Here is a 27404-nt window from a genome sequence, read left to right as displayed (position 1 = left end):
GCAGTATAACTAGGATATCAAACTCACTTCACTACACTGCAGTTATGTAACTTTCTATAAAGCAAGAGAACTAAAGACCCCTCACGTATTGCTCTCCAGAGGTATTAATGGCTATTAACCCCCCTCTTACCACATTACAGCAGTTCAACTATCTATTAACCACTTCCTCACCATCCACACTGCAGAAATTAATTTATGAACCCCTCTTACCACAGTTAAGCCGCACGTCATTAACTCCACCCATACCACAGTAGTATTAGTCATGTTCCCTCTTATCACAGACCAGCAATATAATTATTAACCCCCTCTTTTCCCACACACCAGCAATATAATCATTAACCCCCTACTTTACCACAGTCCAGCTATATAATTATTAACCCCCTCCTTTACCACAGTCCAGTAATATATTATATTTTGCAAAAAAGGAAATTTCCAGCGTTGCAAACACCTTTGAGAACGATGCTTCTTTATTGGATGGAAACACACAAGGCGTTTTTTTGCGTTTTTATACAATAAAGAAGCATCGTTCTCAAAGAAGTTTGCAGCGCTGGACATTTCCTTTTTTGCATTGTGCAATTACGGTGATTCCACAACTATCTATGCAGCTGCAGGACGAGGGGGTGAGCTGGTTTACACTACTTGGACGTATAATATATTTTAACCCCTTTCTTACCATAATCCTGTGGTATAACTATGAATTAACGCTTCTCGGCCTTTTGGCTAAGATCAAGTGTAGTATCTGTTCTTATCAGTTTTCATGCTGGTGGGGATGGGTGCTGCATGGAGGATGCAGGTGTACCAGGGCTTTCCGGGGCTGGTTCTGAGGAATCAGCTCGACGGCTGCCCCGATGTGACCTGTTCCCTCCGGGTCTCGCCATGAGGCTGAGAGGGTCTAGAGCCGAGGTACTTTTGTGCCTCGGGGAGTGGTGACCCCGAGGTGCCGAAACTCACTGGGAGAATAGGCTCACTGAGTTGAAGCACGGGCACCATAATCTCTTCACCTTGTGGCACTCACCTCTTGATTCCCGGCCTTCTGGCTAGGATCAGAGAAATTTTTATAGATCCGGCCGGATGTCCGGGCAGTATATCTGCACACATTCACTTATTTATTTCTTTTTTTGTCTCACTGTGTCACTTTTTGCGTGTTGTGTGTTCACAGGATTTGTCAGGATGCGGTAGCCCTTCTGGGTGTCCCTCCTGGCGGTCTAGGGGAGGTGTGTGTGGCCATTAGGTTCCGCACCTCCCTGCAAACACCCCAGGTACTCCTGCTTTGGCAGGGTACCTACCGTAATCGGCTCTGCAGGCAGATACCTTGGCCAACGCCAAGGGGGATGCCGGGAGCATTTGTGGTCCCCTAGTAGCTTCGGCGAAAAGGGACATCGAACCTGGAACCTCGCAGGTACCTTTTGGTCCGGAGGCGAAGGGTAAGGTTTGTTGGGGGGCCTCTCTCCTATCGGAGAAGGGCTTGCGATAGACCGCATCCTTTGTGCACGTTTTTTTAGTGTAACACGTTTGCACTTTTTCTTGCACTTTGGGTGAATCGAAAGCACGTTCCTCGGCTTTAAAAAAAAAAAAAAAAAAATAACTATGAATTAACATCTTAATGCAGTTTAGCAGTATATGTATTTTTTAACCCCTTTCTCACCACAGTCTAATAGTTTATCTTTTAACTCCACCCTTTCTTTTCTGGTATGTCACGGTTTTCAGTCCGGCCACAAAACCAGATACGGGCAAAATGTGCCACTATCTGACTCCGGTCGCCTCTTTAAATAAATTAGATTTAACACCGGTCTGGCTGGGATACAGGAGCGCCTGGTTTTGAAATTTCCCGGCAGCCGGATCTCTAAAACGTGATGTGAATGCACCCTTAGAGGGTCCTCCAGGCCTTGTGCCTGCCTTATTGGGGGATATATCCCTACCATAGTGCCAAGGCTCTGGGCATGGGTCAGATTGCCCCCATTAACACATAAAAGAGGGAGGGGAATGCGGATGGGGTTAAAGGGGTTATCCAGGAAAAAAATTTTTTTTTATGTATCAACTGGCTCCAGAAAGTTAAACAGATTTGTAAATTACTTCTATTAAAAAAATATTAATCCTTTCAGTACTTACGAGCTGCTGAAGTTGAGTTGTTCTTTTCTGTCTAAGTGCTCTCTGATGACACGTGTCTTAGGAACCGCCCAGTTTAGAAGCAAATCCCCATAGCAAACCTCTTCTACTCTGTGCAGTTCCCGAGACAAGCAGAGATGTCTGCAGAGAGCACTGTTGCCAGACAGAAAACAACAACTCAACTTCAGCAGCTGATAATTATTGAAAGGATTAAGATTTTTTAATAGAAGTTATTTACAAATCTGTTTATCTTTCTGGAGCCAGTTGATATAAAAAAAAATATATATATATTTTTTCCTGGAATACCCCTTTAATGGCAAACATACTACTGGGGACTTCCATTAGTGATTACTGACTAATACCTGTTCATAATAAAGTCTAATATCTATTTCCATAAAAGGGAATGCTGGGAAAAAAATTCTTGAAATATTTGAGTTATTATTTAACGCTTTAAAAAATCAGCATTTTTTTTATAATTTTTTTTTTTAAATTGGAGTAATCCAGGATTAGAACAACATACCTGCTTTCTTCAGAAACTGCGCCACTCTTGACCTCAGAGTGAAGGGAGCTGTTCTCTTCAAGTGAATGGAATGGAGTTGTAAAACCCACACACAACCTAAAGACAGGGGTGGCGCTGTTCTTGAAGAAGCAGCCATTTTTTTTCTTTTCCCAAATAACTACTCTAACTTAATTTTTTTTTACTTTGTTACATTTTTCATAGGATATATGTTAAGTCTTGATGTAATAGCATTTTTCACAACATTAACCACTGATCAGCCCCCACCCCCCTCATGTCCATGCACTTTTTTGTTTTGTTTTTTAGTACATGGGGTTTTAAAAGCTGTAGGGGGGTATTTATCATAGTTTTTGTGCAGTTTCTTGGCGTGTTTTTAGTGTTTTTTCTGGCTTGAAATGCTATGCGCCTTATGTATGACAATTTTTTGGCTATTTTTTTTTGCGTTTTGTTCTTGCGTTATTTTAGTATTTTTGAACTTGTTGGGGTGTGGCTTAGGGTGCAAATATATACTCATTGCATTAATAATCTGCGTAAAAATAGTTTTCGTGCAAGAGAAAAAAATGCCCAAATATACTGCATTTTCTAGGTGGTGGTGTATGTGGTACAGTCATTTTTGCAGGTATTTTTCCACGTCACCTAATCCTTAAAAAAAATTCAGGCATTTTATTGTGGCGCTTGTACAGTTTTTTTTTTTTTATTAAATTAGACACAGACCCCCCCTACCCCCAGGGAAAAACTGTGTAAATGAAAAAAAAAATTGTGCAATTTTTGTGCAAATGCTAAATCCCCCTCTTAAACTTTCTTCTTATTCCGTTATTCATACTCCCCCCCCCCCCCCCCCCCCCCGGTGATATGTTGGGCTTTATTTTTATGCAAATCTTCTTTTTTTTTTTTGTGATATCGAGGCAATGTGTAAAAAACTATAAAGTGTCTTTTTTATTTTTCTGTTTTTTTTAAATAATAAAATGCTGCTAAAATACTTTCCTTATGCTAAAAAAAACTTTGTCCACTTTCCATTACGATCATCTCCATATGCGAATTTATGTATTTATTTATATTTTATTTATGTTTTATTTTCTTTTTATATATATATAACACTATCATACTGGCCTATTATCTCATATGTTAGCCCCAGTAGAGTGGAAAAACAGCCCTGTGACACTCACTGTAGACATTTCTCTGCCAAGTGTCAAAGAGGTGGAGCCATGCTGCTCAAGTTTAACATCCTGGCCCGCCTCCTCTTTTGTCCTCACCTACCAGCCCTGAACACCAGGCAAGAAAGGGTTGGGAGGAGAGAACAAGAGATTAGGCATGCCAGCCTCTTTGATCATGAGTAGCTTGGCTCCGCCTCTTTGATCATGAGTAGCTTTGCTCCGCCTCTTTGACACTCAGCTGAGAAATATGAAATTTAGTAATTTTGGCAACTACCATCAGCTCCCAGAAAAGTACAGTTTGCTTTTATACTCTAGGGGTATGTTCACACTGCGTAAAAAAAATTCTGTATTTTATTTACAGGCATATTTTGATCCAATTGTTTTTTCACAAAATTAGCAACAAAAATTGGTAAAAAAAAAAAGCTGATCTTTTTTTCTTTTTTTTATGGTAATACTGAAGTCGTAAATAAAATACAGTTAAATTTATTTTACGCAGTGTGAACAAAGCCTAAGGCCGGTTTCACACTGCAGAATTTCTGCACTCAATTCTGCATGGATTTATAGCCAATACACTTCAATAAATTCCTGTAGCAGAAATTCTGATGTGTGAATGTTACAGTGGAATCCCATTGAAGTATATTGGCTATAAATTCATGCAGAATTTTCATGCAGAATTCAGCCGTGTAAACCTGACCTAACAATTATCTAATGGTTTCTGCAGCAACAGATTTCCTTTAAATGGGCACTGTCAGATACAAAAACTTTTGATATGTTGTAAAGCATGTATAACCAATAGGTTTTCCAATTGCTTTCATTAAAAAAAATTCAGTATTTCATATTGAGAAAGCCAATCATACAACTGCCCCCCTGCCTGCTTGGACACATACTAGTCCTGCTGTGTCCATGCGTCATCACCTATATCATGGACACACTTCCTTGATTGACAGCTGGGAGTGCAGGAAAATCCTCCCACTGTCATCTTGTGTCCCGCTACTGTCCGTGAGGACAAGCTGGGAGTTGTAGTTTTGTTAATGCTAGGGGAGATGTGAGCAGACAGCACACAGAGGGAGGGGGCGGAGACCTGCACAGTGAGGCCACGCCCCCTCCCTTTGATAGGATTTCAGACTAGTGAGCTAAATTCATAGTGTAATAAATAAATAAATAAAAGTGCTAGACACATGAAAATTAGATGTATATGGTCAGGATTAGGTACTGAGTGATATGTTTAAAAAAACATGTTTTTTTGTTGGATCTGACGGGTACGATTCAAAGCAAATCTGTCATCTGATCACCCGCACTAACCTGTCGTACAGGCTTCTAGTGCGGGTGATACTGATCCAAATGATACTTACAACGTCTTGAATGGCCCTGCCATTGTGCCGTTATTGCTGGTTTTCATTTTATGTAAATGAGGTCCTTGGGGCATGGGCGGAGCTAGGACCAGAGCTCCAGCACACCATGTGATCTTCTCATCAATATGCACGACCTCCCTCCCTGCTCTCATGGAACGGCGCATGCGCCGCTACCAGAGTACACGCAGAAGCAGCATCAGTTTCAGCCTCATGAGGCTGAAACTGACGCTGCTTCCGAGTGTACTCTGGGAGCGGCGCATGCGCCTTGGCGAAAACCTGCCGCGAGAGCAGGGAGGAGCGCCTGCCCGACAGAAGATCCCGTGTGGTGCCCGGAGCTCCGGTTCTAGCTCTGCCCATGCCCAAAGGACCTCATTTACATAAAAAGAAAAACAGCAACAACGGCACAACGGCAAAGCCGTTCAAGACAGTGAAAGTATCATTTTGATCAGTATCACCCGCACTACAAGCCTGTATGACTGGTTAATGCGGGATATACTGATGGCAGATTTCCTTTATTCCTTTGAAACAATGACCTCTAGAGGCCAAATTATAGCAGTACAATAGGACATGGATTCCTGTAGTCGTCATTAGAGATGAGCGAACTTACAGTAAATTCGATTCGTCACGAACTTCTCGGCTCGGCAGTTGATGACTTTTCCTGCGTAAATTAGTTCAGGCTTCAGGTGCTCCCGTGGGCTGGAAAAGGTGGATACAGTCCTAGGAGACTCTTTCCTAGGACTGTATCCACCTTTTCCAGCCCACCGGAGCACCTGAAGCCTGAACTAATTTACGCAGGATAAGTCATCAACTGCCGAGCCGTGAAGTTCGTGACAAATCGAATTTACTGTAAGTTCGCTCATCTCTAGTAGTCATCATTTTACGGGGTACTCTGGTGGAAAGCAATTTTTTTTAAATCAACTGAAAGTTAAACAGATTTGTAAATGACTTCTATTAAAAAAATCTTGATCCTTCCAGTACTTATCTGCTGCCGTATACTATAGAGGAAGTTCTTTTCTTTTTTTAATTTCTTTTCTGTCTGACCACAGTGCTCTCTGCTGACACCTCTGTCCATGTCAGGAACTGTCCAGAGTAGGAGCAAATCCCCATAGCAAACCTCTCCTGCTCTGGACAGTTCCTGACATGGACAGAGGTGTCAGCAGAGAGCACTGTGGTCAGACAGAAAAGAAATCCAAAAAGAAAAGAACTTCCACTGTAGTATACAGCTGCTAATAAGTACTGGAAGAATTAGGATTTTTAAAGAGAAGTAATTTACAAATCTGGTTAACTTTTTGGCACCAGTTGATTTAAAAATAAAATAAAAATAAAATGTTTTCCAGAGGAGTACCCCTTTAAGGCTGTATAACTGATGTGTAAATCATCGCTCACTCATGGGGGTGCCATTGTTCTATTGTGGTACAGAATCTTCTACTAATGGAAAGGGTTATATAACAAGCAAAAATCCCCAATAAACAACCCTATAAGGAGCTGGGACTGTGACTGCCTCCAGTATAGGAGGTTCTGCCTTTAATACATAACCAGATAGGAAATCATTGTAGACTTCCAGTACACTATGACCCGGACTTCACAAGATTTTTAACTAAACCAAGGATGTCATGTTACCTATAGGCAAAGTGCAAAGTTCAATCCACTTACGGTTCACACAACACATGGCGGAGAGACATGGCAGATAACAGAGAGCAATACAGCTAATGTGATGCAACATGCAGGATGGCAATGCCGTGTCTCTGGGACAGAAGTCGTGACATCACCGATATACAGTAGTGGGTTATACCATTACCTATCTGCAGTTTTCTCATGTTTAACTTCATCAGGGAACAGCTAGGATCAGTGACAATGGCTGCATTATCTGTTGGATGATGCAATCTTAAAGGGTACCTCTCATCAAATAAACTTTTGATACATTTTAGATTAATGAATGTTGAATAACTTTCCAATAGCATGTTAATGAAAAATATGCTTCTTTCTATTGTATTTTTCCCTATCAGTCATGTCAGCAAGCATTTCTGACTCATGCTGGAGTCCTAAACACTCAGAGCTGCCAGCCTGCTTTGTTCACAGCCAAACAGGCTGTGAACAAAGCAGGTTGGCAGCTCTGAGTGTTCTCCTTTGTGAACAAAGCAGACTGGCAGCTCGTAGTGTTTAGGACTCCAGCATGAGTCTGAAATACTTGCTGCCAGGACTGGTAGGGAGACCCCTAGTGGTCATTTCTTCAAAGTGGAAAATTAAATAGAAAGAAGCATATTTTTTAATAACATGCAATTGTGAAGTTATTCTGCAGACATTAATCTATAATATATCAAAAGTTTTTTTGATGAAAGGTACCCTTTAAAGGGATATTCCGGTGGAAATAAAAAAAATAAAAAAATTAAATTAACTGGTGGCGGAAAGTTAAACAGATTTGTAAATTATGCAAAAAGACCAGGAAAGGAGAGGGCACACTATAGCGTTACTGCACCTGAAAAACGGGGATACTGCATGACATCAGAGGCCTATAAATGCGTCTCCTGCGGGGTGCACATACGAAAAGTGTGAAGTATCAACAAATGTAGCAACAAAGGTACGTGCGTGCACTCACCGCTCAACGGAGACTGTTCAGCATGGGAGTCCGGTCCATGGAAAGGCTGGATCACAGTATCGGTGCAGGCAGCTGGGCGCTCGGAGGCTTTCCTCTGAGCACCCAGCTGCCTGCACGATGCTGTGATCCAGCCTTTCCGTGGACCGGACTCCCATGCTGAACAGTCTCCGTTGATCGGTGAGTGCACGCACGTACCTTTGTTGCTACATTTGTAAATTACTTCTATTTAAAAATCTTAATCCATATTATTCCAGTACTTATCAGCTGCTGTATGCTACAGAGGAAGTTCTTTTCTTTTTGAATTTCTTTCCAGTCTGACCACAGTGCTCTCTGCTGACACCTCTGTCCGTGTCAGGAACTGTCCAGAGTAGGAGCAAATCCCCATAGCAAACCTCTCCTACTCTGGACAGTTCCTGACATGGACAGAGGTGTCAGCAGAGAGCACTGTAGTCAGACTGGAAAGAAATTCAAAAAGAAAAGAACTTCCTCTGTAGTATACAGCTGTTGATAAGTACTAGAAGGATTAAGACTTTTAAATAGAAGGAATTTACTATTCTGTTTAACTTTCTGGTGCCAGTTGATTTAAAAAACAAAATTGTTTTCCACCAGAGTACCCCTTTTAACTAGGCCTGAATGCGATGAACCCCCCATTATGTCAGTAGGGCTTTAGCGGCTTCGGCACTGCATCATGGTTTTAGCATAATGTCTTTAGCATAAGTCTTAACTCCAATTCTTGTCTTTTTACCAACTGCACGGTTTCTCTGCCATGCTTTATACTGCAGCTGGGCTTGCTGATATATATATATATATATATATATATATATATATATATACGGGATGAGTATTTAACTCAGGGAGAGTTCACCACTCCTGGTGTGACGGAGCTTTCAAGGGCCACTAAGCACTCCGCAGGCATTCTGGGTAGGGGAATATGCAAATCAGCTCATTACATCACCTTTTCAGGCGATGTTCCCTGGTATCAGCTTAGCTCCAGTTACGGAATATAAAAAGCTAATCGGGATTAATGCCAAGCCAGAACTCTCTCTCCAGAAGGAAAGAGCACCCATCTGCAGACAGCTGTTTCGGGGTACTTGTCCCTCGTCAGTACAGAGCAGGGTAATCTGGCTTGGCTGAGATGAGGGGCCTTAGACCAACTCTAACTGGAGCTAAGCTGATACCAGGGAACATCGCCTGAAAAGGTGATGTAATGAGCTGATTTGCATATTCCCCTACCCAGAATGCCTGCGGAGTGCTTAGTGGCCCTTGAAAGCTCTGTCACACCAGGAGTGGTGAACTCTCCTTGAGTTAAATACTCATCCCGTTTAGTTGGTCTAAGGCCCCTCATCTCAGCCAAGCCAGATTACCCTGCTCTGTACTGATGAGGGGCAAGTACCCCAGCCGTCGATGAGGAAGAAGAGGAGTGAAGACCCCTCTCCTTCTCCCATGTCTCCTTGAAGATACAGCCCAGCAGTTTGGCCCTATGATCCGCCCCCTCCCCACCCCCACATAGTGGCCCACACCCCTACCCCGATCACAGATTGTATTGTTTTGTTGTTCGATCTCTTGTGCTTTTCTTTTACACGATTGAGCGGAGTGTTAGAGTAGCATGGTGTGCGATGTATAGCTTAGGGAACCTTTGCTGTGTATTGTGCTGTCATGCTTTGTGTGATTGTAATTTATTGTATGACTTGTAATGACTGAACGGACAAAAAAGCTCTTTCAATAAACCCCAAACAGCTGTCTGCAGATGGGTGCTCTTTCCTTCTGGAGAGAGAGTTCTGGCTTGGCATTAATCCCGATTAGCTTTTTATATTCCGTAACTGGAGCTAAGCTGATACCAGGGAACATCGCCTGAAAAGGTGATGTAATGAGCTGATTTGCATATTCCCCTATACATATATACACACAGGCACCGTGAGCTGTATTTTTTACTGGGCTGTATTTTTTTAACGGTACCACTTTTGCGTAGTTTTTTAAATTTTTGATCACTTATTCTTTTTTTTTTCTAGGATGTGATGTGACCAAAAACCAGCAATTATGGCATTTTTTTTTTTTTTTTGTTTATACAGTTGACCGCGCAGAATAAGAAATGAGATAACGGTGTGGACAATCCTACATCAGACAGCGATACCAAATATGTTTATTTTTTTTTTTTGTTTACTTTTATCTTATTTGGAAAATGTGAAAAAGGGAAGTGATTTAAATTTTACTTTTTTCTTATTTTATGATAATTTTTTTAGCCCCTCCCCAGGTTCTTTTATAAGCAATTATTTGAATGCTTATATAGATCAATGTAATGCGCATGGGGGAAAAAAAGGGAGGGGGGGGGGGTGAATTTTTATTAGTGGTTTTTATTTTTAGTTTTACTTATTTTTATTTTTATTTTTTTTTTACACTAGGAGGGCTAAAAAGTCTTAAAATTTACATCACCCCCTATATCCACATGCATTACATTTATTTATATTGATTTATTGTATCAGCTTTCTATTGGTACTGCCTACCATAGGTAATGCCTCAGGCTGCCTTGAGAATCCTTCCAGTACTTTTTATGGGCTGTATACTACAGAGGAAATGCTTTACTTTTTAGATTACTCTGATGTCATGACCACAGTGCTCTCTGCTGACCTCTGCTGTCCATTTTAGGAACTGTTCAGAGCAGGAGAAAATCCCCATAGCAAACATATGCTGCTCTGGACAGTTCCTAAAATCGACAGCAGAGGTCAGCAGAGAGCACTGTGGTCATGACATCAGAGAAATCTAAAAAGCAAAGCATTTCCTCTGTAATATACAGCCCCTAAAAAGTACTGGAAGGATTAATATTTTTTAATAGAAGTAATTTACAAATCTGTTTAACTTTCTGGCACCAGTTGATTTTCAAAAACCGTTTTCCACGGGAGTACCCCTTTAACCAATGCCCTAAATGTAAGTCATGGATCGGAAAGTCCCCCTGGCATAAGCGCCCCTTTTCCCAAATTATCATGTATCTGCATACATAGATTGCAAGAGAAGCCTTGATAATTTAGTAGTGTGGAGATCCACTATAGTATGCAATGCTTAGCAAGTTAAAGGAGTTATCCAGGATTAGAAAAACATTTTCTTTCTTTCAAAAAAGCACCACCCTTGCCCTCAGTTTGTGTGTGGTATTGCAATTCAGTTCCATTGAAGTGAATGGAGCTGAGTTGTAATACCACACATAACCTGAGTACAGGTGTGGTGCTGTTGTTACATAGTTACATAGTTCATATAAGGTTTTAAAAAAAAAAGACAAGATCTCTCATCATTTTATATTTCGGAGCCATCCCTTATTTTTTTCCATACTGTGAGATCTTTATTTAGTAAAATACAAACGCTCTGGCACAAAGAATCCGGTTTCCCTGAATGTTTACAATGCTTAAATACAATTGACAGTCAAAAGCGCCACCTGGTGCCCAAATTATAAAGAAAAAAAAATGTAGAAGGTTGTAAAGTAGCAGAACTTTGTATCCCATGTGAATGTTGTTTTAGCAAGAACATAAAATAAGTTTTCGACCATCAAAAGCGTTGTTAGTCCATGAAGTACATTATGTCCTTGGTAGAGGAAAGTCTTTGAAAGTCTCTATACAAAGGTTACGGGCCGTGCTGTGGCCGATGGCGTTCATGTTACCCGTACTTTGCCGTTAGTGCAGCGTATACGTCTATAGCTTCAGTCCATTAGGTCCATTGTGATAAATAGTTGTACGATATATTTAAGAACATCCCACCAAAAAAACAACAAAAAAAACTACAGTAAATAGAATTAAAAAATAAAATAAATCTGTTAAAATCTGTGGGAAAACCAAAATGGCAGACAGTACAGGTACCACTGTAGTTGTCACTGGGCTAGTGTCTCATAGCACTGGGGCCCGGGGTCTACCCTCTATAGCAGAGGTCCCCAACCCACTCCTCAGGGCCACCAACAGTCCTGGATTTGAATGATTCCACGTTCTATTCCAATAGAGTAACTAAGAGGACTCGGAATGTTGGTGGGCCTTGAGGACTGGCTTGGGGACCACTTCTCTATAGCTACATAACTGGCACATTTCCATTTTGAACCCTTGAGCAACTATGTAAACCCACCACTGTGACAGCTGCAATGGCGGCCATATTGGTCATCACCCAGATTCCCATGGCATAAATATAATTTTTAACACATGGATGACTCAAAGAAAGTTGCTTTGTAATGTTTACCATATCTGGAAAAGTAGTTTCTTTCCATCTTTCCATCTGTTCCCGCAATATCTTCAAGGAAATTGTGGGTAAAAGTTACTCCAAGGTTGTTCATTCTTGGTGGGTCTCTTTTTGTCCCCTTTGCCAATTTGCTCTTTCTCTTTCTTTCCCCTCAGGGTTCGACCACAAGGCTCCTTGGTCAGGAAATACAGCAGGGCATTAAGAAAAGAATTGGCGCTGGCCAGAGGCCGGGTTACTTTGTAGCAGACCGCCACCACTCCCAAGGCACGACATCCAGCTAAAGATGCACCACCGGCCCTCATCGTCAGGAAAATGGTACGGGTGATATGGAAAGGTAGGAAGCACAGAGCAAAAAGAAGGGTGATGGTGACAATGGTCCGGATGGACTTGCGTCTTTGGATCACACCTGGCACTGGGCCTGGTACAACACCACCACGAAGAGTCCGGCAGAGGGTGCGTACCACTCTTGAGTAGCACCAGGCAGTAAGTGAAAAGGGCAAGAAAAAACCTGCTGCATGTAGAAAGAGTCCATATGGCATGTAACGTTGAAGATCTGCATCTAGAGCATCATCCCAACAGGTCACTATATCTTCTGGGCCTTCGAGAGGTCCTGTACGAGCAAACAGAAGTATAGGAGAGGTCATGGCAAACACCAAGGCCCACACCAGTAGGCAGGTTGCCCTGACCCAACGCATAGTCTCCAGCCTCATGGAACGCATTGGATGGCAGATGCCAAGGTAGCGGTGGAAGGAGATACATGTCAAGAAGAAGATGCTGCAGTAAAGGTTAAAGTAGAAGAGGAAGCGAACCAGACGACACATGGGGTCTCCAAATAACCAGCGGTCACGGGAGATGTAACTGGCAATAAGGAAGGGCAAGGACAAGCTGTACATGAGGTCACTGAGCGCCAAGTTGAACATGTAGACCAGTGATGGGTTCCAAGGTCGACGTAGGCATCGTGTGAGCACAATGGAGTTCAAAGCCAAGCTGAGCAGGAAAGTGATGAGGTAGCAGGTTGGCAGGAAGATGTGCTTGTAGGACTCGTCTAGTTGGCATGATGAACCTGGAGAATAGGATGAGGTGGGGGTTGAGGAGTTAAGAAAAGGGGTGAAGGAAGAGGTGGGCATGCTGGAAGGGAAATTTGCAGAGTTATGGAGGTCCCAGCATCACAATGTTGTAGAGTTAAAGAGGATCTAGAAAAGACAAAAAGAGGGGGACAGAAAAGGAGAAAAAAAGATGTGTTATTAATAGTATATACCCAAATTAGCAATTTCACCCAAAAAAATGTTTACCCATAAATTCCTAATACATAATATATTGAAAAAATTGGAAAAAGAAACCTGAAGCTTTCTGAACATTTCAGCTTTATCACCTCCCACCTCAAAAATTGGTCATGCCTCACTGCTTATCAATTGATTGCAGACCATTGTCCTCAATGAAGGTCCTAATGGTAATCCAGTCATTGGTCTTTGCTTTGGCTAATAAATTGGGATCCGCATGGAGGAACACTTGACGTTAACAAAAAAAGAAGCCTTCGAAAAGAAGTCAACATCTTTAAGGAAGTCTATGGCTGTTGGGAATACACACCTATAATAATGCGGGTCCAGTTAGGGCATTAACATAACAACATGCAATCTTTCAACCAGAATGTGGAAACCACCTGCCTGACATACGCACATGCCCCCTGCACATAGTATCAAAACACATATTTGTCTCTGTTAAACACTCTGCTTCTTTCTTAGTCAGCATTTCCACCCCATTAATTCCTCTTAATGAATAACGAAACCGTGGCCTCCTTGACCCCTCCACATCCCCCCCTATTTCCCAGCATCTGCTATAGTCATCCCTGTACAGTGTGCACAGATTATTGACCCTGGTACTTATGGCCACTGTTGTGGTCAAATGTAAGTTTCACGGGTTGACCTTATTGGGGCCAGTGTGCCAAGAAGGATGGCTTTCAATGAAGCCATAACAACTAATGGTCCCTCCAAGCATAGACATAGAGACAAGAAAGACAATAACACTGATGCCAAGTGTTGGCACAAATTATCTGCGCATCTATGGCAACAAATGGTTCATCAAAATGATCTATCATCTTACAATGTGTTTAACTTGTACTGTGTAAATGATAACTGCCCAATAACTTCCTATGTGGGTAACTAAAATGTTTTGCTATAGCTGCACTTAAGACATATAGATAGGGGCCATGGTGCAAAAATATCAAAATATTATGATGCTCATCCAATGTTCCATTCCCTTAAGTGTTCATTATCACTACTTCTTGCTGTAGAGAAGAGTGTTTTAACCATTGGGTGGTATTTCTACCTTTGTTTATGGACAACCTAACCTGCCAGAGTCCAGTGTTGCTGATGTGTGATCTTCTATACCAGTATCTACTTAACTCGAAGGGTTTCGATTAAAGCAAGTGGATAGTGAGTCAGTCTGTGGCTTTGGTGGATCAGGTGACTAATGCAAATAATTTGCCTACCTACAGGGTCAGTAATGTGTATATATTCCCTAGGGTGAGACTGGCACTATCACCCATTTGGTTCCTGAAAAGTTATTTTTGCCAAGAGAGTCCACACTTTAACTGCTCTAGTTCACGTCACACTTAGCAGCAGGTGCATACATTTTTGCACTCTAGGGTAGACATGCCATAGAAGAAGGCCTAATGTAGGTCTAGTTCAGGTTGGCATCTTCCTAGGTAAACCTGTGCATCTTTACCTATGTATAGACTTCAGTCATGTTTATCAACTCTCTCGGTGGATACTAAGAATTGTCTCTATGTGGTCAAACTATGATGGTCATAGACTCCAATCTGTACTCTAGACCCCAGTTTGCCTCAAAATGTTTATTCCGATGACCGAAAACATTAGGCACACTGCTAAGGAATAAATACCGACAACTTTAATTCCCCCCCCCACAACCACACCCTTTGGGGTCATCGTTGAGTGTCTGACAATGATATATGTTCCCTTTTAGGACTAAGGCAACTCAACATCATATGTTGCACAGTCATGTCATACAATGCCCACGGGCAAACATATAATTGTCTTGTTATTCCATAGAGTAGGATAAATAATCTGCACAGGTTGTTCCAGGGTTTTGTTTGTGCCCCAACAAGTCACTATAGCACATATACTCCGACGTGACTCTCTATAGTCTCCACCTCTGTATTTACACTAAGGTTACAGAACCCCCTGACACTCTCAAGGGATCAGTCCTGTGGGATGCTTATCTGTATCCTCTTTTGCTTTTTATGTCTTTCAAGCTATTTTCCCGATGGAGAATCTCTTATCTCTTACCTGCATGGTCGTTGCCTTAGGTAAAGGCGAGATCAGGTCACCAGGAGAAGCATCACTGGAAGCAATGGGTGTCTGGTCTGCGCTCCAGGTATCACACTCTATCTCCAGCCTCCTCCTCCTGTTTGCCCAAGGTTCTCTCCTCTGACTCTTGCAGTTTTCCCTTCTTGTCACTTTTTCTGCGTTGCTTCTACTTGTACTTTGCTCTTTCGGGATCACTGGGTGTCGGTGCATCTCATTACCTCCATCTCTTTCCTATTGGATAGACTGTCCCTTCCTCTGCCGCCCTCCGTGGAATAAACCCTCTGCTCCTTACAAAAAATCCAGGTGAAATCTACTCTTGAACCCGTTCACATGTCAGGGAGGTCACTGGTGCAACCATGGGGGATCCCCTAGTTTGCTGTGTACTCTGTGATATGATGACTTCATAAAAACCATGCCTAAGGAAGGCAAAGTCAATATCAAGACTAACCTAGTGGGCGCCCATCCACAAAATACATGATGCTGCAAAGTACTAGGAAACCTTTCTCATGGATACTACTCTAGAACCCAGTCCCCACTTTTTGTGGCCCCATAATAGCTGCACCTTAACTTTTCCATGCTAGTCTCCTCCTGTAGATTCTTGCAGTGATCCATTTTGGATAGGTTTGGCCGGTGTTATTGAGTGGCACGAAATAGCTACACATTGAGTATAACTGGCTAATATGCCTCAGTACTCTCACAGACATTGACACTTTCCAATGGCGCAGAAAATTGGAGGAAGTCCAGCATACGGAAAGTTCAGCTTTATTGCAGATAAAAGCAGACACAACACACCAGGGGAAACATCAAATGGGCATCTGGACGTGTTTCAGATGGATGTACCACCCTTTATCGCAGACTTTTCCAAACCCTGGATGGCTTCCTTATAAAGGATCAATCCACAGGGTGGAAACTTCCTGTCCAGAGATACACATGTGATGATTAAGGGTACGTTCACACGAGCGGGTCCCCAGCACGTATTACGCTGCAGATCCGCCGCTGAAGGACCGCTGTATGCCGCCTTTAAAGGTGCCTGCTCGGAGCAGCAATCTGCCGCTATGAGCAGACACACTGCGATGTGCGAGTCGCAGGGTGCATGCGCAGTATACTCGCACATCGCGGCTGCTCTTGGCCTAGCTCAAGGAGAAGGGGGAGAGGCCGCAATAAGCGCGAGTACATCTCGCACATCGCAGCAGTGTGTCTGCTTGTAGCGGCATATTGCCACTCAGAGCAGGCACATCTAAAGGTACCCTGTAAGGGTCCTTCAGTGGCGGATCTGCAGCATAACAGACGATGTGGATCTGCTTGTCTGAACGTACCCTTAAATAGCAATTAAAATAGTTACATGGAAAAACTCAACTAAGCCTACATGTTACCGAGTTCAGCAGTCAGATATTTGCACTTGAAATTGGCGTCCTGTACACATTATGCAATCATACGTGGTATGAGATGAGATACAAACAAAATAAGTTTAAAGGTACCTTTCATCAAAAAAACTTTTGATATATTATAGATTAATGCATGCAGAATAACTTTCCAATAGCATGTTATTAAAAAATATGCTTCTTTCTATTTAATTTTCCACTTTGAAAAAATGACCACTAGGAGTCTCCCTACATGTTCTGGCCGCAAGCCCTTTTTATTTTATTTTATAGATTTCAGACTCATGCTGAAGTCCTAAATCTCAAACTGCAGCCGGGACACAGACAAGCTCAGCACTGCTCCCAGGGCGCTACGCCAGTGTCAGGTTAGGGACCCACTCTAACGAGGTGGCCTTGACGTGGAGAGTGGGCTTGTACTTTTTTATCAAAATGTATACTAACAACCTGTTAGTTTTTGAAATTATGCTGAGAAGCAAGTAGACCAAGATACAAATGGTGGATGTGCGGCTGTGTTTCTCTTTTTGTGTTGCACAATTATAGTAATTATATTCTTTAGGAGACAGTATTATAGTAGTTATATTATTGTATATAGGAGCAGTATTATAGTAGTTATATTCTTGTATATAGGAGGCAGTATTATAGTAGTTATATTCTTGTATATAGGAGCAGTATTATAGTAATTATATTCTTGTATATAGGAGGCAGTATTATAGTAGTTATATTCTTGTATATAGGAGCAATATTATAGTAGTTATATTCTTGTATATAGGAGCAGTATTATAGTAGTTATATTCTTGTATATAGGAGCAGTATTATAGTAGTTATATTCTTGTATATAGGAGGCAGTATTATAGTAGTTATATTCTTGTATATAGGGCAGTATTATAGTAGTTATATTCTTGTATATAGGAGCAGTATTATAGTAGTTATATTCTTGTATATAGGAGGCAGTATTATAGTAGTTATATTCTTGTATATAGGGCAGTATTATAGTAGTTATATTCTTGTATGTAGGAGCAGTATTATAGTAGTTATATTCTTGTATATAGGAGCAGTATTATAGTAGTTATATTCTTGTATATAGGGGCAGTATTATAGTAGTTATATTCTTGTATATAGGAACAGTATTATAGTAGTTATATTCTTGTATATAGGAGCCAGTATTATAGTAGTTATATTCTTGTACATAGGAGCAGTATTATAGTACTAATATTCTTGTATATAGGAGCAGTATTATAGTAGTTATATTCTTTTATATAGGAGGCAGTATTATAGTAGTGATATTCTTGTATATAGGAGCAGTATTATAGTAGTTATATTCTTGTATATAGGAGCAGTATTATAGTAGTTATATTCTTGTACATAGGAGCAGTATTATAGTAGTTATATTCTTGTATATAGGAGGCAGTATTATAGTAGTTATATTCTTGTATATAGGAGCAGTATTATAGTAGTTATATTCTTGTATATAGGAGCAGCATTATAGTAGTTATATTCTTGTATATATGAACAGTATTATAGTAGTTATATTCATGTACATAGGAGCAGTATTATAGTAGTTATATTCTTGTATATAGGAGCAGTATTATAGTAGTTATATTCTTGTACATAGGAGCAGTATTATAGTAGTTATATTCTTGTATATAGGAGCAGTAGTATAGTAGTTATATTCTTGTATATATGAGCAGTATTATAGTAGTTATATTCATGTACATAGGAGCAGTATTATAGTAGTTATATTCTTGTATATAGGAGCAGTATTATAGTAGTTATATTCTTGTATATAGGAGCAGTATTATAGTAGTTATATTCTTGTATATATGAGACAGTATTATAGTAGTTATATTCTTGTATATAGGGGCAGTAATATAGTAGTTATATTCTTGTATATAGGAGCAGTATTATAGTAGCTATATTCTTGTATATAGGGAGCAGTATTATAGTAGTTATATTCTTGTATATAGGAGCAGTATTATAGTAGTTATATTCTTGTATATAGGAGCAGTATTATAGTAGTTATATTCTTGTATATAGGAGCAGTATTATAGTAATTATATTCATGTATATAGGAGCAGTATTATAGTAGTTATATTCTTGTATATAGGGGGCAGAATTATAATTATAATATTCTTTACTAGAACAGATCCAAATAATTTGAAAAGTTGCAGAATATTACATTTCCCATTTGTCGGTGTCTTCTAGATCATTAGGACTAGTATCAAGGACATTTATCTCCTCCTATAACAGATGACAGAAGGTCTTGCTGACTGTATCATATTCATATTCAGAGGCCTTTCAGTCTAGATGAAAAATGACCTCAATTGGTGCTTGTGCTCTTTTAGTGTGTGAGCATACCAGTCTTTTTTAGTGCCATAGAAAAAAACTGTCCCTATAATTTGGGTTAAATGGGCACTTGTACTAAAAGTGGTGGGGGCTTATGTCCCTCTTTGCTTTCGGAGCAGTTATGGAGGATTTGGAAGTTCATTCGACCAACCAGATCTCCAGTTTGTATGGGAAACATTTGGGCCCCCAAGTTTGATTATTTCTTTGCCTTCTTACAATCATTGAGAACCTTTTTGGGGCTTCACGTGACTGTAAGCAGGACAAGCATCAGTCCACTCTTCCGTCTTAGATGGTGGGAGATAACTGTAATTTTTAAGATCGTGGTGGGAACTAGCCTCAAGAATAAGATCACATCGGAGGTGGAGGAACTGCTGACTCCTTCTTCCTGGTCATTACCTCCTCTTTGTAACCTCAAGCCGCTTTCATTAGAATCTGATGGGACTTGTCAATGGACCACAGCTGGAAGAAGCCATTATCTGCACGAAGAGCAAATATAGAGACAAGATAAGGGCCCATCTGTGTGGTCAATGATCAGCCATGATTGACCACTATGACTGTGGCTTTGCATGTTAGGGTTCCTCACCATTGTTGGTCCTCACCATGATGGTTTTGAAAGGATCAAGGGCTTTACAGCCGCAATAAACTCATGAAACGTGTCGGATGCTCAGAGTTTAATCTTTCTTCCTTTAATCCAGGAAGAGATTGATTTTCCTATTTGCTAATGAATCCAAGGATATGTCACTCACGATACTGTGCGGTATAATCCTTGGCCGGATAATGAAGGTGGCTGATAACACCACAACACCCGGGGCCCTGAAGGAAATGATTCCCCGTTTAATTAATGGCAAGAGAAGGAGATTTCTTAATTGTTCAAGATTATTAGCTGCTTTATTTCTCTGTTTTAGTCAACCTGGAATAACCTGGGCATCATCTGCATATCATAATACACCGGATAAAAAAAATTGTGAAAACTCTAAAAGGTATGGAAAATTAGCTCTATAGAACCGGTCAATTAGTGGCAAAATAGTAGTCAGAGACAGGGACATGGATGTTTATTTAATCAGGGCTTCTCCTGTCTTTATTTTTTATTATCAAAATAAAAAATGGCACAAACTAAATAAATCCTGCTTTCCAGCAATAACTACAAAAAATATCCACTCTCTGTATTAGTGGCTTACTACCAGCCACCCAACAAAACAGTCACCAAAAATGTGTTACTTAAACAAGGTAAATGTTTCCTTTTTGAAGCTGGCCACCTCAGGACTTCAACTCTCATTAGATGTTCCTAACAATCTCTAAGTGCAGATTTAGTTACACCTTTTGTAAGCTCAGACTCAGCACCTGTGCTGACTTGGGACCAACCTGGTAATCTGGACTGGCCCAGGAGATAAAAGGCCACAGTACCAAGCCTGCCTTTCATCCACCAAAAAATCTATGCAACCTAGATTTTAACAGGGAATTTAACTCTTTCTGGATTCCTCATATTTCCCTGGATGGGATATGCACTTCCTTAAACTTGGTATCCACGTACCTTTGTGAAATATAGTAATCCTTGACATCCATTCCTGTAACTTCCTGGTGCTTCACATCTGGGTCCATTTTCCTGACAGCTTTCCCCCAGCCTGAAGTGGGCGGCAGACCATGTCACTATGGCATATCCTAAGTTGCAATTGCCACATGCACTCACTGTCGCCTCCTGACCAGTAACATACTACTTGTGCTGGACAGTATCCCAATCCCAATGCAGTCCTCTAAACAGTGCTAACTGCTGGTTGTCCAGGAAAATCTATACACGGTCCGAGGTTGAGACAGCTTCTCTTGGGCCAGACACACGGGGGGTGGTAAGAAACACACCGTCATCGGGTTATGGATAACTGTCTTTCACTGAGCAGGTGTAGATGGTACAACACACAGTACGGAGCAGAATAGGGATGCAGTGTAACCCTGCAGTGGGAGCTCTGTTCCTTGCTAGGATTTATGGTGCTTTTCACTAGGGATCGACCGATATAGTTTTTTTAGGGCCGATACCGATAATCGGTGTAGGTTAGGGCCGATAGCCGATAACTTATACCGATATTCCGGTATAAGTTATCGGCTATTTATCCCCCCGCGACACCGCTGCAGATCATTGATTTAAAGCGGGCGCTTTAAATCAATGCACTGCAGTGGCTTTTGCGGTGCCATAGACCGCCGCCGCCACCCGCTTCTCTCCCCCTGCCTGTCCGGGGGTCCTGAGACCTATCACCGCCACCGCCCCCCGACCCGCCGCACCGCGACTGCCCCCCCCCCCCGACCCGCCGCACCTCCCCGGCCCGGCCCCATTGCCTCCCCCATCCCCGGTTTTATAATTACCTGTTCCCAGGGTCCACTCTACATCTGGCTCCGGTGGCGTCCTCCTGAACTGTCTCTGTGCGCACTGACGGTGACGTCACATCGCGCACGTCATGTCACTGTGCACAGCGTAACGCAGGACGCAGCAGGAGCAAGAAGAAGCGTGGGCCCCGGGAACAGGTAATTATAAAACCGGGGATGGGGGAGGCAATGGGGCCGGGGCGGTGCGGTGGGGCGGGTCGGGGGGCATTATCGGCTTTTCGGCAAGGTAATTGCAGATACCGATAATGGCCAAAATCGTGATTATCGGCCGATAATATCGGCCATACCGATAATCGGTCGATCCCTACTTTTCACCCACTTGAATTGTATAGACTTGAGATTTGACACTTGAAGATATCCCATGCTGACTAGGGTTCTGACAAGGTCCAGTTACTATCACCGCCAGGGTATGACTCACCAAGTGTTCGGGGGAGCTCTTGCAGAATGTTGGGGCCCACTTGATTTAGAGTTTTCCTCAGGCTTCCCTCTGGATTTACCACACAGGTCTTCTTCCTCCTTTCCACACTGTAGCTCAGACTTAGGTGCTGGGAACCAAGAAACCCGAAATCACTCAATAGCATACATAGAAAGACAAACAGGTACCAGCACTCACCGCAAGGAAACAGCAGGCCGACTTCTATGGCATCTCGGACAGATCCGACGTCAGGCTGACAGCAGAATGCTCAGAGTGAAGGCGACTGCCGGCAAAGTCTCGCGCAGATCACGCTTCTTCCGGCCTCGTATACGAGGCCGGAAGAAGCGCGATCTGCGCGAAACTTTGACGGCAGTCGCCTCCACTCTGAGCATTCAGGTGACTGTTTTGTTGGGTGGCTGGTAGTAAGCCACTAATACAGAGAGTGAATATTTTTTGTAGTTATTGCTGGAAAGCAGGATTTATTTACTTTGTGCCATTTTTTATTAAGATAATAAAAAATAAAGACAGGAGAAGCCCTGATTAAATAAACATCCATGTCCCTGTCTCTGACTACTATTTTGCCACTACTTTACCGGTTCTATAGAAAAGAAGAGCGATCTGCGCGAAACTTTGCCGGCAGTCGCCTCCACTCTGAGCGCCCTGCTGTCAGCCTGAAGTCGGATCTGTCCGAGATGCCATAGCAGTCGGTCTGCTGTTTCCTTGCGGTGAGTGCTGGTACCTTTTTGTCTTTCTATGTAAGCTATTGAGTGACTTCGGGTTTCTTGGTTCCCAGCACCTAAGTCTGAGCTACAGTATGTATATGTATAATCAACTAAATGTAAAATAAATATAAAAAGGCAATCAAATAAGCATAAAGTAAAAACACTCAGTTCATGAATCATGCTGCTAGTCAATGCACATAATTACATCTAAATAGCTGATTCGCTGCATAATTTCCTCACAGACGTATAAAAGAGGATATATTAAAGAGATCACCCGGTTCATGCGAATTAATGGATCAGTGCACACGACTGGTCAGGAGTTCATGAGATCTGGGGTCACTTGCTATAATGGTTTTAGTGGTGGCGCTTAGGTCAATGCTTCTAATGTTCAGTCACTCGGTTTATATCAATTATATTCAATGAACATGAAAGATCAGTAATGGTCAGGTGGTGCCCTGCACCCGCACACCTATAAAGCTGTTCACCCCTTTTCTGTGATCCTCAGATAGAGTAGATGAGGTTCCAGCTCCAGGAAGCGGGTTTTGCGGCCACTTACATTTCCTGTACAGGGTGCGCTCATTTGTGCGAGCACCTGTGTACTGTTTTATGGAAGATGCTGATTGGATGCTGATGGGGATAAGAGTTTCTGGTTTGTATATACATCTATATGGAGCTCAAAAGTAGAACCAATAGACTCTGCTGGCATATGAATCTTGATGTATTGGGACAAACACATTTCGGGGTTTACCTTGACCCCTTTCTCAGTGGCTATTTGTTAGATCTAAGAATATGACATAGTTCCCTTCCTTTAGTCTCCCAGTAGCAATGGTCCGGCTACAATCCGTAAGAAGTTGTTGAGGCTGAGTGGAAAAGGTTTTGCATACTGCATAAAGATTATTGGTGTGGGCAAGTTTATTGCAAGTGTATTCATGAACATTGCATCACATTCGTTGCTACACTGAGGTGAAACAAGAGTGTAAAGGGTTAAAATCTAGTACTGCATTGGATGAATGATGCCTTGGTCATGTGATCCTACCAACTAATGGTTGTGGGAGAAGCCCCTAGACCAGTGATCTTCAACCTGTGGACCTCCAGATGTTGCAAAACTACAACTCCCAGCATGCCCGGACAGCCAACGGCTGTCTGGGCATGTCGAGAGTTGTAGTTTTGCAACTTCTGGAGGTCCGCAGGTTGAAGACCACTGATTGGCTGTCCGGGCATTCTGGGAGTTGTAGTTTTACAACTTTTGGAGGTCTGCAGGTTGAAGACCACTGATTGGCTGTCCGGGCATGTTGGGAGTTGTAGTTTTGCAACATCTGGAGGTCTGCAGGTTGAAGACCACTGATTGGCTGTCCGGGCATTCTGGGAGTTGTAGTTTTACAACTTTTGGAGGTCTGCAGGTTGAAGACCACTGATCTAAGCCAATCTCTGAGTAGACTCAGACCAGTTAGTGCCAGTTGAGGCCTGGCTTTTACCAGAACAGCATCCCCCGGCCCTGCTATTACTAGGCATAAGTCCACTTAGGCCAAATTTGTCTACACAAGGTAAATTGTCCCTTTTTGAGGCTAGCCTCCTCAGGACTCCAACTCTCTCTAGACCTTTTGTAAGCTCGGCTTTAGCACTTGTGCTGAATTGGGGTCAACCTGATAATCTGGACTAACCCAGAAAAGGGATAAAAGGCCCCTAAGACTAAAAATCTCGACCTTATAACAATACTTACCAAACTCCCCAGTATGCCACGCCAGTGATTTCGACTCTTTCTGGGTTCCCCATATCTCATCCAGCTTTTCCTCGATAAAATAAGCACATCCTGAAACGTAGCATCCAGGTACGACAGGTACCTATGTGGACTATTGCGATCCTCGACAACCATTCCTGTCACTTCCTGGATCTTTACATTGGGGTCCATGCACCTGACAGCTTTGAGGGGCCAGACCATTCCCAGCTTGAAGGGGCCAGACCACGTCACTATGGCATGTACTAAGTTGTTATTGTCCTGATGTGGTGGCCTCAATTGTAAGACCATTGGCCACTGTGTGGAGGCCTGGGTTCACCCAGATGCTACATACATATCCTGAAGGCATGGTCTCAACGGCAAACTATCAAACCGTGTGGGTACTGACCTGGAAGTAGATGGCTGGGGACCAAGGAAAGGTAGATCATATGGGACATCCAGTGGTTAGCACTGTTTGGAGGACTGCAATGGGAGAGGGATCCTACGGGTCCTGCTGAAATACATGCGAGCGCAGACAGTATTGGGCATGTTGTGAACAGAAGTGGGCAGTCAAGCGCTATACCTGTGGAAGAAAAGGTTCCAGCTCCCGAAAAAATATATAAATTCTAAAAGTCCAAAATGTATTCAGTCCATATTAAAATCAAAAAAGCAAAAACACCCCGTGTGGTTAAAAAACCCCACGCCGACGCGTTTCGGACTGTCTAGTCGTTAGTTGTGCCATGACTAAGGACTAGACAGTCCGAAACGCGTCGGCGTGTTTTTTTTTTAACCACACAGGGTGTTTTTGCTTTTTTAATTTTAATATGGACTGAATAAATTTTGGACTTTTAGAATTTATATATTTTTTGGGAGCTGGAACCTTTTCTTCTATGGTTTATCTATACCAGGACAACGGCTTGGCTTCTACTCCGGGCTTCCGAACCAATTCCTACGAGTGTCAGGATCAAATCATTACAAACGGTGAGCTGGCTACACACTTTTCTCTTTGCTATACCTGCGGGTCCTGCTAATGTCAGAGAAGATCCCTCTGCTCGTTATATGTCCCGCCGTATAGGAATAGAAGGACTTCTGTCAGTAGGACTAGGAACACAGCCGCTTTAGTGCCCACCAGTGTCCTGTGACTTTTTTTTTTTTATTACCTGAGGGTGCAGATATACCATTCAGGAGCATAGAAAAGCTAGGTGAGAATGTCTCACTCAGCTTTTCCATGTTCCTGAGTGGCATATTGGCTTCTAACTGTGTGTGACAGTCAGACCATGTAATGATTACACAGCCATGAGTCATTACAAGGTCTGACTGTCACACACAGCTTTCCCAGGCTCCTGAATGGCATATCTGCTTAGTACAGCAACCACATGGCCACCATTACAGTGGCCAGTGGCGTAGCTATAGAGGTTGCAACAGTCGCCATTGCCACAATAACATGATGGCCGGCACCGCCATCATGTTAATTAATCAGTATTACAGCCGCTGCTACCAGACCTGTCCGTCCAGCAGCAGCGGAGTCTACATGAGGGCGTGGGGACAGCGCGGTGTCATCATCACGCCATGACTGTCCCACCCCTGCTTTGCTGCCGCATTAAGTGAGTGGAGGAGGAGGGGCAGGGCACTTACGGTGCCAAGTCCAGGAAGCCCTGCCTCACTCCTTCCGCAGTGTAGCAGTGACTGCTCGCTCATCCATCTGCTCGGCCGCCCGCAGGACCGTCTGTCCGGCTGCTTCCCTCCAGCCAGCAGACCCCGCTATCCTAACCGGTGTGAGTAAAACCATGCGCATCATAAATGCGCGCCGCTGCGGCGCGCAGCGCTGTTCATTTGCGGCATTGCTATGAAGTTAGCGCAAGAACTCCTGCGCTCACTTCATAGTAGTTGCACAGAATGACATCCTCTGACCTCAGCAGCCAGTGTTTTCCAACCATGGTGCCTTCAGCTGTTGTAAAACTACAACTCTCAGAATGCCCAGACAGCCAAAGGCTTTCTGGGCATGCTGAGAGTTGTAGTTTTGCCACAGCTGGAGGTGCCATGCTTGAAAAACACTGGCTTACAGTAAATGTCTTAAAGGAGTACTCCAGGATGCAAAAATTGTCATTCAGACTGCGGGCAGTAAATTAATAAATGGATACATACCTGCTATCTCTCCCCCGGTGCTTCCAGCCGCTCCGGCCTCCGCTGCCGCCATCCTTTTCCTGGTTGACGGTGGTCGGTGAGTCATACTGGCTGCAGCGAAGTCCCGCCTTGGCCGGTGATAGGCTGAGCGGCAGTGTGACTCACCGATCACCGCCAACCAAGAAGAGGATCTCGGTGGAGGCCGGAGCGGCTGGAGGCACCGGGGGAGAGACAGCAGGTATGTATGTACTCTGCTGCTCAGCGTTTGGAACAAACTGTTCCGAACGCTGGAGTTGGCACCGGGAGCTCATTATGTCATAGCCCTGCCCCCTCATGAGGTCCCATGCGTGCACCCATAGCAATAGCAGTGCAGAGCAGAGCAGCGAGGACCCGCGGGAATGGTAAGTTACCAGCACGTCATCTTCGGTGCTCTGACCATGGCTCCTCCGGTCCTGGGACCTACTGGCATGGCCTATAGGCCATAACAGTAGATCGTGACCCCCCGAACCGGAGGAGCGGTGGTCGGAGCACTGAAGTGGGGCAGTACACAGACATACAGCCTCCAGCCATACACTATATATGGCAGAAGGCTGGATATCCGTGGGGTCCACTGCCCACCAAATGTGGGGGGGGGGGGGGGCTATACTGCCATCCTAATGTGGGGGAAACTATACTATCAACCTAATGTGGGGGAACTATACTGCCAACCTAATATGGGGGAACTATGCTGCCAATCTAATGTGGGGGAACTATACTGCCAACCTAATGTGGGGGAACTATATTGCCAACATAATATGGGGAAATTATACTGCCAATCTAATGTGGGGGAACCATACTGCCAACCTAATGTGGGGGAACTATATTGCCAACCTAATATGGGGGAATTATACTGCCAACCTAATATGGGGGAACTATGGTGCCAACCTAATGTGGGAAAGGACCTCATTCATCCAGGCGCTGCCGGTTAGGTCATCAGGTGCACAAAATGATGCAATGTATACCTTGGAATATTGTATACATGAAAGTTTATTAAAAAATAATAAACAACATATGTTGTTTAGTATTAGTTTTTATTAT

At 42.9% G+C, this 27404-nt stretch overlaps 1 protein-coding gene and 1 pseudogene across 4 annotated transcripts; one reads left to right on the top strand and one right to left on the bottom strand.

The window, feature by feature from the left end:
- Positions 1 to 700: 700 nt before the first annotated feature.
- On the top strand, positions 701 to 860 carry LOC130267822 (U2 spliceosomal RNA; annotated as a pseudogene).
- A 10163-nt stretch (positions 861 to 11023) lies between these two features.
- On the bottom strand, positions 11024 to 24267 carry LOC130366767 (P2Y purinoceptor 4-like). Of its 4 annotated transcripts, none has more exons than XM_056569108.1 (2): positions 24210 to 24267; positions 11024 to 13124 (listed from the first exon to the last, which is right to left on the bottom strand). In XM_056569108.1, exon 2 carries the CDS (start codon positions 13056 to 13058, stop codon positions 11985 to 11987), a length of 1074 nt encoding a protein of 357 aa, XP_056425083.1. In that variant the 5' UTR covers positions 13059 to 13124; positions 24210 to 24267; the 3' UTR covers positions 11024 to 11984. The 4 variants fall into 4 exon arrangements, with proteins under 4 accessions (XP_056425083.1, XP_056425081.1, XP_056425082.1 ...); XM_056569106.1 differs by lacking the exon at positions 24210 to 24267 and adding an exon at positions 21771 to 21897; XM_056569107.1 differs by lacking the exon at positions 24210 to 24267 and adding an exon at positions 19376 to 19435.
- Between the last annotated feature and the right edge of the window lie 3137 nt (positions 24268 to 27404).

This window comes from Hyla sarda, chromosome 4 (genome assembly GCF_029499605.1).
Source record: "Hyla sarda isolate aHylSar1 chromosome 4, aHylSar1.hap1, whole genome shotgun sequence".
NCBI classification, from domain to species: domain Eukaryota; kingdom Metazoa; phylum Chordata; class Amphibia; order Anura; family Hylidae; genus Hyla; species Hyla sarda.
Note: the sequence above shows the minus strand (reverse complement) of the source record. Positions and strands in the feature narration are given on the sequence as shown.

Bases quoted from the DNA above. Each gene is read 5' to 3' on its own strand.
- LOC130366767 (XM_056569108.1), bottom strand. From the start codon at position 13,058: ATGCCCACCTCTTCCTTCACCCCTTTTCTTAACTCCTCAACCCCCACC.